This window comes from Equus caballus, chromosome 10 (assembly GCF_041296265.1).
Source record: "Equus caballus isolate H_3958 breed thoroughbred chromosome 10, TB-T2T, whole genome shotgun sequence".
NCBI lineage: Eukaryota > Metazoa > Chordata > Mammalia > Perissodactyla > Equidae > Equus > Equus caballus.
The window spans coordinates 91,281,589-91,296,777 of NC_091693.1; the positions used below are offsets into that span (position 1 = coordinate 91,281,589).

At 38.1% G+C, this 15,189-nt stretch overlaps 2 protein-coding genes across 49 annotated transcripts in view; one reads left to right on the forward strand and one right to left on the reverse strand.

Moving 5' to 3' along the window:
- Positions 1–9,356, forward strand: part of ECT2L (epithelial cell transforming 2 like) — a 75,614-nt gene extending 66,258 nt beyond the window's left edge. For 30 of the 38 annotated variants that reach the window (XR_011422664.1, XM_023651222.2, XM_070225571.1 and 27 more), the window contains 5 exons: positions 41–197; positions 1,138–1,203; positions 2,768–2,856; positions 6,793–6,965; positions 8,647–9,356. Coding sequence is in view for 29 of the 38 variants with exons in the window: in XM_023651222.2 (XP_023506990.2) it covers positions 41–197; positions 1,138–1,203; positions 2,768–2,856; positions 6,793–6,965; positions 8,647–8,774 (613 nt within the window). In the remaining 9 variants the exon portion in view is untranslated. Of the gene's footprint in view, positions 1–40; positions 198–288; positions 1,204–2,767; positions 2,857–6,792; positions 6,966–8,646 lie in introns of all 38 variants that reach the window. The other 8 variants (XR_011422658.1, XR_011422662.1, XR_011422661.1 and 5 more) reach the window with 3 other exon arrangements.
- Positions 9,357–10,971: 1,615 nt separating this feature from the next.
- The window catches only part of REPS1 (RALBP1 associated Eps domain containing 1), a 79,329-nt gene continuing 75,111 nt past the window's right edge, over positions 10,972–15,189 (reverse strand). For all 11 annotated transcript variants that reach the window (XM_023651213.2, XM_023651211.2, XM_023651214.2 and 8 more), the window contains 3 exons: positions 14,065–14,213; positions 13,210–13,315; positions 10,972–11,236 (listed from right to left, as the gene is read on the reverse strand). In XM_023651213.2, coding sequence (XP_023506981.1) covers positions 11,168–11,236; positions 13,210–13,315; positions 14,065–14,213 — 324 coding nt within the window. In that variant the 3' untranslated portion in view covers positions 10,972–11,167. The remainder of the gene's footprint in view (positions 11,237–13,209; positions 13,316–14,064; positions 14,214–15,189) is intronic.

Genomic DNA, 15,189 nt, shown 5'->3' on the forward strand with positions numbered 1-15,189 from the left:
TTCAGAAAGAGGCCAGGGTGCCCTCTCTTGCCTCCTACAGCCTTCCCGAGCTGCTTTTGTATCCATCCCGAAGATTTGAGGAGTATCTTAATCTTCTCTACGCTCTGAGGCTTCATACCCCTGCAGAACATGTTGACCGTGGGGCCTTGACCACTGCGATTGACCACATCAAAAAATATAAAGATTACATAGATCAGGTTGGTTGCTGATAAAAATTTTACAGTGTTTTGTGGTGCTTTGACTCAAAGATCCTGAAATACCTTACCCTTTTCTTTTTTTTTTTTTGAGGAAGATTAGCCCAGAGTTAACATCTGCTGCCAATCCTCCTCTTTTTGCTGAGGAAGACTGGCCCTGAGCTAACACCCGTGCCCATCTTCCTCTGCTTTATACGTGGGACGCCTACCACAGCATGGTTTGACAAGTGGTGCCATGTGCACACCCGGGATCCGAACTGGCAAACCCCGGGCCGCCGAAGCGGAATGTGCACACTTAAGCACTGTGCCACTGGGCCGGCCCCTTGAAATACCTTATCCTGTGCAGTGTTCTTTACTTCAAACAAAATCTTTCATCCTTTTAATGCAAAATCCCTGTGTTCAGTGATTTTGAGTACTAAAGGCATCTATTCTAAGCCAAATGACAGGAGATAGAATATTTTCAGATATCTGTATAAGTACCATTAAATCTTTATTAATATGATAATTTGAAGAATGGGGTATTTGGATTGACTTTTCTAAATAACTAAAAGAAAAAAAGGTAAAATTCTTTGTTTCTGAACATACTTCTTAATAAATTAATTAACTTTCATGCCTGAGCAAGCACAGCACCCGTAACTGTTCTCTGGAGAGTTTCGTGTCCTGGAGAACAGCACTGTCGTTCTGAAACATCACTGTGATGCGCATGCTGCCTGGGCATCAGGGCTGTGTAAACTGATAATGCATGGTGCCCAGAAGGCGCTTTTTGAATGCGGTCTTGTCACTTGCCACTTTGTTTTAAAACACTGGGCATGCGAAATTGAGATTCTTATTGTAGTTTATGAACATACCAAGCCTGGTATAAAGTGCCATAAAATATTTTAAATCTTTTTTATGTACAAAAATTTCATAATTTTAGTCTGCCTAAAATCACTTTGTTTTCTAGATGAAGCAAGACATCAATATGAAAGAGCAGCTGTCAGACATACAGCGAGTCATCTGGGGGTGCCCTGTACGTACTCTGAAGTCTTGCTGTGTCTCATGCTCAGGAATCTCATGACCTCAAGTCTTTGGTAAAAGGAGGTTTGAGGTTCCAACTCGCTAACGTCTGTGGGACACCTGCTGTGCCGGGGGCTCCGAGCTCCCACATGTCACACCCTTGTCACCTGCAAGGATGCTGTATGAGGAGGCACAAGTGGGCTTGACACCGTCCCACAACTTTTCTGCGGTCGTAGCTCCTTGCTTGCACTGCTGTGGTCTTGACCTGCTTTGAGGAAAGGGGCCATGTCTCCTGCACACAGTACTGGTGCAGGATCCTGTGCACTAAGGATGTCTGAAAAGAGTGTAGAAGTCCTCTGCTGGCTACACGTTCCCTACAGAACATTCTACCTGCTCTCTTACCGCCTTGCTACTGCCTTATGATCAACCACACAGATCTACTCACAGTTCTCCAAGAATGTTAGTCTCTCCTCACACATTTGTTCTTTGCCTATGCTCTTCTTTCTCGGAAACTGCCTTCCTTTCCTATTCCACTGGATAAACTTCTATTCATCCTTTAAAAATCTGGTTCAATCATCATCTTCCTTGTAAAGTTTCCACAACATCTCCAGCCATGAGCTGCCCCTTCCTGGGTCTTCTGCAGAATCCTGAACACCCTGTCACACTTTATTGCTGTCTTTTATTCACAGCATCGGGAGCTCCATCAGGAATTAACTACGATTTACTTGCCTTCTGGTGTCGGCATATAGTAGGAGCACAATAGATGAGTTATTTTGAATAAAAGTATCAGTTGATTGGAAATGTTATTTTTTCTGGTCAGTTGGGGAAGCAAGATGGAATTGTTTTGTCATAATTTAGATCTGCACATTTAGGTAGGGAAAGAGAAGTGGAATTGATTGGATTACAAAATGTCGAATCTTGGAACTCACAGAGTCCACAGAACTTACCTGTGGGTCACTGCTCACATCAGGTGACCACCTCCAGGGCTAGACCAGCACAGGGCTGTCTTCTTAATCTGTAACAATTCATTCCCTTTTTTTTTTGTTTTTTTGTGAGGAAGATTCACCCTGAGCTAACATGTTGCCAGTCCTCCTCTTTTATTGCTTGAGGAAGATTAGCCCTGAGCTAACATCCGTGCCAACATTCCTCTGCTTTTATGTGGGACACTGCCACAGCATGGCTTGATGAGCAGTGTGTAGGTCTGTGCCCAGGATGTGAACCTGTGAACCATGGGCCACAAAAGCAGAGCGCCTGGAACTTTAACCACTCAGACACAGGGCCAGCACCCACTCACTTCATTTTCTTCATAGAGTCTTCTCACCCCCTCCACTTTATTTTTAATGCAGGAAAGAATTTATAAATAAAACAATAATTTCAGTAGTTTTCAAAATTAGACAACACCCTCAAATATAGTTTTCATGGGAAAGCCTGTTTTATAAACAATGAAAATAATCGCTTTTTCATAATTGAACTGAGTTCTCCTCAGCACTTGCATCTTCTGTGACATAAAATGGTTCTGTAGTGGTGAGACTTATTTTTAAACATTTATGCATGTTTCTAATTTTTTGATTTCACAGCCTCTATCAGAAGTAAACAGATATCTGATTAGGGTCCAAGATGTAGCCCAACTTCACTGTTGTGATGAGGAAAGAAGCTCCTCTTCAAGGTAAATGTTTAACTGTCCTATGGCCGTGGCTGTGTCTTACTCGTCTTGTATGCAGCATCAGTATGTTTGACGTCGTAAATTTACGATACATCTTTGTGTTGAACTGAGAAGGCACCCACACCCTCTGACACAACCTTGGGTACTTTATTACCTCACTCACACTCCAGGCAGCTACTGGGCAGAATGGGAGAAAATAAATTGTCTTTGCCAAGACCACAAACTCCACAGAAACAGGGTTTCTGAAGGTTGGTCACTTTCCTACTGAGAGGAGATCCAAGTATTGTGGGATATCACACTAATAATCTGCCCAACTAAAAGAAAGAGAAGACCGGTTTATTATCCTCAGATAGTTACTGAGGTCAGTGAAAGGGTCTCACCACAACCCCACCATTACACTGAGGTGTCGCCATATTTAGCTGCATGGTGCTCACAGCAGTGTAGACACAAAAGATGAGGGTGCCAATCTCCACAAGCTAGCGTCCTCTTTCCTCCTTTAGAACAAGGATGGGCACACTTTTTCTGTAAGGGATCATAAGGTAACTATTGTAGGTCTTGCTGGCTAAATGATCTCGGTGGCAACTACCTAACTTTGCTGTTGTAGTACAAAAGCAGCTACAAAATGATACAATACATGACAAATAGTACAATCTTCATAAACAGTACAGTACATGAAGGAACAAGCATTGCTGTATTCCAATAAAACTTTATTTACAAAAACAAGTGGTGGGGCTGTAGTTTGCTGATCCCTGCTTTATAAAATTGTTTGCCAAACTGTGTTCTCAGTATTAATGGCAAAGATGATAACTCAACAAATAGCAACCAAATAGTGAGGAATTAATTCCAATAAAAGAAATAAAAGTTGATTTGTTTGTTATTTGAATGACTATTTCAGTGAATGTTTCCCAAAGGCCTGGACAGTTGGAAGAAACCAGTCCCCCTCAGCTTTGTCCCCACAAAGAGTGATCTTACATGAAAATCAAATCACACAATTACGTCACTTTTTTCCCTGTCACTGTGTTTTTCTTTTGTTCTGTTGTTTTTGGTCAGTAGCAATAGAAATGAGCTCAATGATGGAAGGAACTTAGCCACCAACCCAGCAATTCTGAACACGCTGGCGCAGTTGGACACATGCTAGGGATTATTCCAGTTTTTGATTATTAGAATTTATTCTACCTTCATGTATTCATTCTCAAACACTCCTCCTTTATGTAAGTCCGTTTCTGACCTACATGATTTACCCTTTCTCTGAAGGACTTCTTTTTAACATTTCTTGCTGGGGGGGTCTATTGGCAATGAATTCCTTCAGTTTTTGTCTGAGAGTCTTTATTTCTCCTTGACTTTTGAAGGATAATTTTGCTGGCTACAGAATTCTGGCTTGCTGGTTTTTCTTTCAGCATGTATTTCACCCCGCTCTTTCTTGCTTGTGTGGTTTGTGAAGAGACACCCAGTGTCACTGTTATCTCTGTTCCTCCATAGGTGAGGTGCTTTTTTTGGTTCCCTGGGTTCTTTCAAAATTTTATCTTTGTCTTTGATTTTCTGGAGTTTGAATGTGATATGCCTAGTTGCAGAATTTTTGGAATTTATCCTGTTGTTCTCTAAGCTTCCTGGACCTGTGGTTTGGTGTCTATCAGTAATTTTGGAAAATTCTCAGCCATTTTTACTTCAACTATTTCTTCTGTTCCTGTCTCTTTCTTCCTCATCCGATGTTCCCATCAGACATATGTACACCTTTTGTGATTGTCCCACATTTCTTGGATATTCTGTTTCTTTCTTTTTCAGTCTTTTTTTTCTCTTTGCTTTTCAGTTTGGTAAGTTTCTGTTGACACTTCTTCAGGCGCACTGATTCTTTCCTTGGCAACGTCCAGGCTGCTGATGAAAGCATTATTCATTTCTGTTAGGGTTTTGATTTCTAAAATTTCCTTTTAATACTTTCTTAGAGTTTCCATCTGTTTGTTTATATTATGCATCTGTTCTTGCCTGTTCTCTACTTTTTCCATTAGACTCCTTATTTATCATAGTTATTTTAAATTCCTGGTCTGATAATTCCAATAACATCCCTGACATATCCGAGTCTTGTTCTGATGCTTGCCCTATCAGACTGATTTCTTGCCTCCTTAGCATGCCTCTTAATTTTTTGTTAAAAGCTAGATTTGATGTATTGGGTAAAAGCAACTGAGGTAAACCAGTCTTTAGTGTGAAATCTTATGTTTATCTGGCTAGGTGTCAGCCTGTGTTTACTATTGGTTGTAGCTATGGTGTCAGAAGCTACAATTTTCTCTGGTATTCTTGTTTTGTCTCCCCTATTTTCATTGGATTTTCCTAGAGATCACTTAGATAGGGTCTGAGCCTTGTAGCTCTTTTTAGCTGCAATATCTTGCTGTTATAAGGAGTCCTATTGATGTGGTAGTAAGATGGGAGGGGAGGGGAAGTGTGCTGTAGTCCTATAATTAGGTCTTAGCTTTTTAGTGAGCCTGCGCCCCTGGGCTATGACCTACACAAGTGCCTCTCAGCTTTTTTTTTTCACCTCTACCATGAGACAGGAAGCCTAGAAGGAGCTGGAGTTGGGGATTTCCCTTTCCCCATGTTGATTAGGTTCTGGTAAAATAGTTTCCCTTGAGGGCAGGCCTTTGTTAAGAACAGAACTCTCTGGGCATGTTTCAAAATGACTTCTTTTCCATCCTGTTGAGAAGAGTGAGGGGACTTTTCATAGATCTTCACAGTGAGAACCTGGTGGGGCTCCTTAAAGTAAAATGCATGCAATTCTATGCAAGTGTGTGTGAGAGTCCCCTAAGGTGAGGCCTCTGGGAGCTTTTAATCTCTTAAACTAGTTCCATCTCTAGGAGTTTTCCAAGCCTTTTACACATCCAACTAGAAACCAGAAGTCTCAATTATTAGAAATTAGGCTTCTGTCTTCAGTATTTGCACAACAAAGAGTACATATGAGAATTTTTAGTGTAAATTATTTTACATTCTAATTTTGAAGTACATTATTTAAATGGCACTCTCAGTGATTTGCCAAATAATAAATGTAATTTTATATTAATATTTGAAATTAACTAAATGCAAAACAGATTCATATTCCAAAAGATATCACAGAATATTTAGCCTGGAACTTTTGTTTCCTGTCATTTTAGAAAGTCACATAAAACCCAAGAGATGCCATTCCCGTGACTTCCGTCAGAGAGGTTCTGCTGAGCACTCAGAGAGCCCATGCCAGTGTGCAGGGAGCCTGCTGGACGCTGTGGCCCGGCTCCCACAGTGGACCAGTAAGGCGGCCATGGACGGATGTCGAGGACACATTTTGCCCATTGATACATAAGCCCACAGCTGACCATGGCAGCAACCTCAGTGAAAACAAAGAGCTATTTAATTCTAACCTTTCATACTGAGCAACTACGTTGTTACCTATCAATTTCTCTCCAATCAAAATTAGAAATGTTTCTATTTCCTGCCTAGTAGTTAAGTGCTTTTCTTTTCCTTGCTTTCTACTTACGACACCTTGTGCCACATTGGTTCTGGTGTATTTTTCTGCCACTTATCCTTAAAGATGAAGCCAACAAAACAAAAACTTATTTCCCCCAGATTGCCCAAATACAGCAAACGCAAAATGCCAAATTTGACAAGTTTAAAAACACAGCTTTAGCGTGACTCACATTATAAAAGAGAGAAAGTTCAGGGTCCATTCCCCGACTCATTGAATACTTGTCCAATGGACAAGCTCAAACCACTCTACCTGGAACCTCAAGACCCACCGCAGCACTGGTCTGAGAGACAGAGAAGGGGCCACTCATGCCAGGAGCAAGATCATACAGAGAATCTCAAGAGCCACCCCAGGGCTCTGCAGCGGGCGAGCGCTGACTACTGCTTACTGTGTGAAGATGGTGAGCTGTGTGACAGAGCACACGGACCTTCTAAAATTGCCTCTCCACTTCACAGGCTCTACGAACACACCCGTGACCTCAGTCTCTTCCTCTTCAACGACGCCCTGCTGGTCTCCAATCGGAGCACCTCTCACACTCCATTTGAAAGGACTTCAAAATCAACCCACCAGTTCATTGCCTCAGTGGCCCTTCACCGGTTACTCATAGAAGATATCTCAGATACCAAATGTATGTATTCTTTTCCTTCCAGAAAGCTATATTATACAAAGATTATTAACTACTACAACAGAAAAGTAGGAAAAGGATTGGAATTATAATTTGCCAGCTTGCAAATAATTCCCTAAATGTTAGGATTTCATTAATAAAACTTTCATCTACCCCTGAAATAGCAAAAGAAAGGACAGCTGGCATTGTCAGACACATACCCTAGACTAATATTAAGAGAACAGCTTTCAAAAATCCCAAAGGGCAGGCCACCCTCGTGGCCTAGTGGTTAAGTTCAGCCTGGCAGCCTGGGTTCAGTTCCCAGGCGTGGACCTACACCACTTGTCTGTCAGTGGTCATCCTGTGGTGGGAGCTCACATACAAAAAAAAACCACAAGGGGAGGCATGACCCCACATCACCTTGAGTTCTCTGAAGCAGTCAGACAGGAGAGCTGAAGCCCCTACTGCTTGTAGATATTAGTTTTAGATTTTTATCAATTTATTTTTCATTCTACTAAGACAAGTGATTATACAGATTTGACTGTACTGTTTCTTCCTTGAGTTCATATTTAAATTGGGAGTTCTATAAAGGAATCAACAGATTTGCAAATGGATGTTTAGTAACAAACATTTCATTCATAACATCAACAGAAATATCATTTGTTAGAAAAAGAAATCTTACTTAGACCTACTGTGCCGTTTTTTTTTTTGGCTGAGGAAGATTCACCCTGAACTAACATCTGTGCCAAGCTTCCTGTTTTGTATGTGGGTTGCTGCCATAGCACAGCCTCTGACAAGTGGTGTAGGTCCACACCTGGGAACCGAACCAGGGCTGCTGAAGCAGAGCATGCCGAACTTAACCATTAGGCCACAGGGCCAGCCCTACTGTGCATATTTTTAGTTATTAGCCCACACTGTACTTCCCATACTTAAAAGGATCCATATCTCTTCCCTGTATTTCTGTTAGGCCAGACAATCTGAATTCAACACCTCATTCCACTATTTCTCACTGCACGTAAAGGCAGGACTCAAGGTTAAAGCTGGAACCAAGACCTCAAAAGAGGAATTAATCTAAAAAAGAGGTGCTTCCCATTAGCATCAGCCCCATTTTAAATCTCCTCTGAGAAAAAATGAACACCAAGTGTGAAAACAAATATTTCCGTTCAGAAGTCAAACTCACGTAAACTGGTTAGTTACCAATAACCGCTGGGTGATGGGTGTGGTTAGAGTGTGTGACATGTCTCCTTTCAGCTCCCCTGGTCAGCTATGCCCTATGTGAGGTCACCCCTCTGTAACCTGGCAGGCAGTGAGCATTCAGCTGAGCAGCTGGCTTAATTCTGTTACAGGCCCTCGTACTAACGCTGTGCAGGTCTAGCTCTCTGCATCTCTACCTACAGTAACTATTATTATTCCAGTTCCTTCTGGAGTGGCTGAGACAGGAATTAAAGAACATTACATCATCTGTCATTTAGTCTTTAAAAATAATTGCTAATTATGATTAAACAATTATAAAGACAAGATCATTTTAATTATATTTGAATTATTAAGTAATTTTAGGAGCTATATTCTAAACTGGATTTTTATTTATTTGAATCCCTCTTTAGTTTTCCAAAAATTCTTAAGGATGACTCAGTCAATTCTTGTTTTTTCTTGTTTTCTTTTGTTACCTACAAAGATAATAAGTGTAGTTCAAATATCTTTACAGATATCAAGAATGCATTTATCCTTCAAGGTCCCAAATGTGAATGGATTTGTGCTACGGAGGGTGAGGATGATAAGTTCCTATGGCTGTCCGTCCTCCAAAATGCAATCAGAAGCAGTATGGAGAAGTGAGACGGGACCTAAAGAACACTGTTGGGTGCCAACTGTCCCTCATAGACAATCCAAAGACAGACAACATGTACTTTCTGTTCCAGAAGATGCAGTAAGAAGCAGAATGATTATTTTGTCATGGATGATGGCAGGGTGAACTTGGATGACCCGTAAGCTTCCTCTTATCTTTTAAACCTTATCATCTATGCTCAATTATATGAAATGTACAATAAGAATAATTTGAGTCCAAAATTTTGAACCACTTGTTTTGGTAGTTATTTTTCATGGACAGTATTATTTAGTTATCTGACTGATGAAACGTAAGACAGAACAAGGATATTGTGTATTTAAAGTTTTGTTTTATGATCTAATGAAAAATAAAACCAGACTGGAAGGTGTTTCTTAAATGATCAGTCTAGAGAAATATTTTAAGTTGTTGGTGATTACCAATCATCTTTAACATTTTCATGAAATAATTATTGATTGAAAAATATTTATAAGAAATATAAATGGCAACTTACTCAAAAACTTGTCACATATATCCTTATTATAAATGTATCCCTCGAGAGAACATTAAAAATATACCACTACAAAGTACTAAAACATTTTCTGCAATTTTTAAAGTGTTCTTTGGTTGCAAAATTAAATTCTTAGACTTTCCAAATAAGCAGCTTTAAAAATTTGTGACATTGTTAAATTAGAAGGCTATTGGGGAAAAAAACTTTAAAACAAAGATAAATGGAAACCTAGCAAAACTTGCCTGTAATGGAGTTTAGCTGAATAAAAAGGAAGAAGTTAGGACAATTCTGTTTTAAAATAGAGAAACAGCAACAGAGGTGTTGAGTTGTTTTCTGGGCCTTTAAATCCTTCATCTAATTATTTAACAAACTGAAGCCATAACTTCTTAGCCACATGGAAACTTTAGCTGATGTGTGCAGCAGTGATAATGTATTTACTTAGTTAATAGATAAAAGTTCTATTAATCTTGGAAGCTTTTGGTTTTTAGTTTCCTTTTTGCTTCATGTTCTCCTTTAAAGTAATCGAATTTACTAACTAGTACGGTCTAGGATTGTGAACTAGGCTATATTAAAGATTTTGTTTTTTCAACAACAAAAATAAAAATTCTAATTCTTAAAAATTTAAGTTTTTGTTAAAAATGTACAAAAGTTAAAATACTGGGCTGTTTTATTAGTGTAAAATCACAGTTCTGATTCTGTTATGATATATCCATGCAGCTTAATAGCTATGATCCCAGAGAGAGAATAAACCATTAAAGGGAATATCTGCTATTAGCAATGAATGCAAATTTACAAATGTGATCAAAATCTATTTATCACATAATATAAAACAAATCCTAAGAAAGTAAATCACCTTGAATAGGGCACATTTCAGAAACTCTTTGTTAATAGGAAAAACCTGTCTATATGGCAAAAGAATGAGTGACAAGATCATGAGTGAGTGACAAGAATGTAAAGTGGAATCTTAAGGAATGTCACTTATTCTGTGAATCATTAATGTCCTCAGAAGTTTTAAAGCATATTATTTGAAAATAATCTCTGTATAAACTTATGAGCACAAGCTTCTAATTGAGAGTTAGGTGCATAAATCACACAAAAAGTGGTGATGTTTCCAAGTGGACAGAACTTACATTGCTTGTGGTTCAACGCTTTGCTGTCACTTCCGGGGCAATTAAGGAAGCCCTGTCTTCTAGCTATTTCTCAAGTTTACATGGCTGCTGCTGAATTAAAATCTCACACCCAAAGATTTTAAGTCACTGATAAAACTGATAAATTTTCACAAGGAACATTTAAAATCTGACCCCCAAGTTGGAAGACATGGAAAAGTCTGAAAGTACCACGTGACTTTTGAAGAATGTTGATTACTGCAGAGCTTGTGGTTAAAGAATGCCTTATCCAATATAATTCTCCCAAATCAAAAGCTAAATAGGAAAATCTCATTTTAAAGATTTTTACAAAACAAATATACATACTTTACGTAAAATATTAAACCTAAAAGACAAATTGACAGTGTATTAATTTTGTCTCCTTTTGCAAATATTTCTGAGTCTGTGCTTGAGATGTAAATGAGAAGCCTATTCTGTAAATCAAATCAGTATGAGGTTTTGGCCACATAAGTCCAAGGGACCAATGTTATGTATTCCTGATGCTATGGAATAATAAGGGTGGGCAGTGCCAACAAACACAATATACCCTCCAGAAAAAGTCATCCTGACCCTTTTATTGTTGAAATTAAAAAATAAAAGATACTTAAATACAATGGTGAACATAAAGGGCAAAACAGAATCATAAAATTTAATGTTGAATTAAGCAGTGAACTGAATGTCTGGGTCTCCAAATTGACTTGAACTCAACACCGCTTAAAAATGGGCATGTTCACAGTTAACGGCAATTGGCTTATAGGTGAGAGAATGGTCGAAGTTGTTCCAGTTGAACTTCCAGGGAAATTCTCTCCTCAAGAACATCCTGAAAAAGATGCAAAGCCAAGTTATGTCTCAAAGTATATAAAAATGAAGGCACATCTAACAACAGCTTTCATCAAGAACAGAATTTAAATTTGTTAAGAATTATATTTTAAAAGAAGACTTCCCTTTAGAAGCACAGTTTCTTTGTATGTATGCAATATTAAAATATGATCTTAATTAAAATCCTTTTCCTATTATATAAATCAGGGTAATACAGTTTTTTGGTTAAATTATTAGAGAAGCCAATGATGGCTATTCATGCATGAATGTTGCACAGAGCTCACGCCCTGCAGTGGCTGTAGATGAACTGGTTCATACAGATTCTTGCCCCTGGTGATTACAACCTATCACATTTTGAGTTTCAGTTTCACAAAGCATAAATTTATTTTGCAATCAGAATTTCTAATTACTGTTGATTTTGAGCGGTCCTTTCAGATAGCCAGCAAATTCTAATTTATCTACTTTCTTCTTTTTTCTTTTTCTCCATCACACCAATAGTATCATGTTTTAACCAGAACCACCTCTTCTTATTTGGTACCATACTTTCTACTTTTGGTTCTCAGAGATAATGAGAAAAGTGATTTTTAAACAGCTCCTATATACACGTTTCTGTGATTTTCCTTAGTTCCTTAGAAAAACAAGCATTAACAAAATTTTCATCTTCAAGGTATGGTACTAGCAAGCTTGTCCTTAGTTTTATAGTCTTCCTTTACAGACCAAATTAATAACTATACAACAACTACAAGTATCTTCTCTGACAAAGAATTATACAAGAATATCATTCATTCAACAGACATTCACCAAATGCCTAACGTGCTAGGTTTTGGGGATAGACATAAGACGGTTACAAGTTTATCTAGGATAGTTCCAGTTTACCTCTGATGTCTTGGCCTAAATATTAACACGTCCCTCCCTCTTGTCTCTCAAAAATATCTTCGTTTGGACAATATGTTATATGGTCACCCTAAACAGAAATGACTATGATTTACCCTCAACGAATTCAGTTTATTCGGTCAGAGAGACAAATGTGCCACAGATAATAATTCCAGGACAGTGTGATAAATGCTAGATAAGGGATATGAACAAAATGTTATAGGAATGAACTAATTCTGTATTCATTTTACATTTCCAGGGACTCTTTTCTCTGCAATCTTTGTGGTTTACAACTGTGCTACTCAAACTGTGGCAAACAGTTCACTAGCATCTCCATCACCTGGAAGCGCATTAGAAACGCAGAATTCTCAGGTCCCACTCCAAACGTTATGAATCAGAATTTGCATTTAACACGACCCCGGATTAACTGTATACACATTAAGGTTTGAGAACCTTATGAGGCATGAATGCTTAATAATGTTGGCGAACCATAAAGATTCTGGCTAATTTTTATTCATAGCATTCAAAGAAATCATGGCTAGTAGTAAGTAAAGAAAACAAACTCATTCCTCTCCAATAGAGAGGACATGAGTATACACAGGCCTTAAGCACCATTTCTACTTAAGGCTAGTCTTATCTTTTCCACATGCAGGATGATCTAAATTGCCCCCACCTCTCTTCTTTAGATCTGTTTAAGTCTCTTTAATAAAACTTGAGTTGTCTTTGATAAAAAGATAAGCAGATAATACTCAAATCATCTTAGAATTAAATCAAGTGCAGAGAGCCATGTCTGTAACCTTGGAGGTACCTGAGGTCACATTTCTTCTCTCGGGTTTCATTATGAAAGTTAAGGAACATTATATGAATAATGATGCCTTATATGTATGTAGGATAAAGCAATCATATCAGAATTGAGTATTAAAAATTCCTTTTAATATTAAAAGATTCAAAGTTGTATAAAACATTCTAGATACACATTTCTCTGCCACACTGAAAGTTCCATAGTAGCAGAACGGCCGGATCATCTCTAAGTTCCAGTTCAACTCTGAGATGCTCTGAGTCCACGGAACTTCCCAAATAAAGATTCAGAAACCACAGTACCTTTAATTGTTGCTGCAATTCACTGTTCAATCTGGCCAAAACTGTGTTGGTTTCCTTATTGCGTCTAATGGATGCCTGAATAGCTTTCTTATCTTTCCCAACAGACCTGAGAAGATAAAGAGGGCAAAAAAACATAATCTTGATTTATCTTTAAATTCTCTCCATTCTTCCTTGATCTATCTCTAAACCCAGAAAAAGGAGCATCTTTTATCTTATTAGCATAGCTCAACCTCACTTACTCAGCTTCAATGGTCAACCAAAAGTATCTAAGCTTCAGAAGCTTAATTATTGTTGTTATTGTTTTTATTCTTCTTCTGTATAATCACCCGAGATTAAGTTAGTCTAGAGCAGGCATCAGCAAAATTCTGTAAACGGCCAGATAGTAAATATTTTAAGCTTTGCCATATGGTTTCTGCTGCATATTCTTGTTTTTTGTTTTTTTTCTCTCTTGGTCTTTTTCTCTTCTCCTTTCTCTCTCTCTCATCTTTTTTTACAAAAATGTAGAAGCTCATGGGCCTTAGAAAAACAGGCCATGGGCTGAATCTGGCTCATGAGCCCTAGTCTGCTGATTCTTGGTTGACAAAAACCATAGTTATGACAACAACCATAAAATGTTACTCTACACTACTAATTTTTAAAAAGTCTGCTCCAGCGTTTGCAATAGAGTGTTAAAATGGAATTGGAACTCAACTTAATGATAGAAGAGAAAAAACTGGGAATAATATTTTACCTACTCATAAATAAGAAAACTCTCAAGGAGGAACCAGTGTGCCCATCCTTTCTTTCAGTTTGATACTTCTGACTGCTGGGCTTTGGTCCTTGCTGTCACATGTGTTTAGGAACAGCTGTGATTACCTAGGAATGGATGGCTGTGATGCAAGAACAGCAGCTAAGACACCTGTCTTCTGTGTATGTTCATCGACTTCTGGCCTTAATTCATCTTCTGATTTCAATCTTCTTCGAACAGGCTTAGGTGGTGGAGCGAGAGGGGTTGTGCCTTTGCTCTAGGAGACAAGAATCCATCAGTAGTGAGCATTTCTTGAAGACATGATGGTCAGTCAACACTGCCAACATCATTTGCTTCCTTCAAGCCACTTATTCTCCAAAAATTAAGTCACTTGTCCTACTTTAAAACTCTTTTGGTATCTGTGGCAACAGCTAACTTGAATTATAATGGGAAAGGACGTTCCTAGTCAATATCACAATTGTGAAGGTACCTAGTATAGAATTTTTTAAAAAGGGTAACATAAACTCCTTGAGGCCCAAATCTGACTTGAGTGTAATATTCACAGTTGTAACGCAAACATGATACATGTTCAAGAAAGATAAAAGGGAGTCTCCAGAAACATATATCTGTCATCACCACAGGATTCCCTACTCAAAAACACTAAAATATATTATCTTAATGAATAAAACAATTTATAAAGAAGTGGAAAGCTAGGCAATTCTTAAAAAAACCGTCACTAAGATGCACAGTAATTATAACTCTTGAGAATGAGTGGACATTTTGTTGGAAACTGTCAATCTACCCCCAACAAAATCAAGTATGGTATTTACCATAATCTGATTTGACCTGTTAATAAATAAAAACAAGTGTCAACTGCCACCTCTTTGGTTAAGTGCTATTTTTCATTTGTTGTGATGAGCTGACAAAAATAAAATTCACCATTAAAAAAATCATAGAACTACTAATGCAGTAAAAAATAAAGTGTCCAGAAAGTAGAATTTAAGCACTTTCAAAAATACATGCTGTTTTAATAACTATTTGGAATGTCTGGATGATAACACAAAAAAAAATTAGCAAAATTGTTCTCTCAATGGGAAAGTGTACGCATATCTGTAATTTACGTTGAAGTGCATAAAACAGGTAAGAAGGATTGATACAGACAGAAGGATGGAGACATACATGATAAAACAAATAGAATGATGGAGAGATACATGACAAAGCAAATATAGTAAAATATTAATGGTGCAATCAAG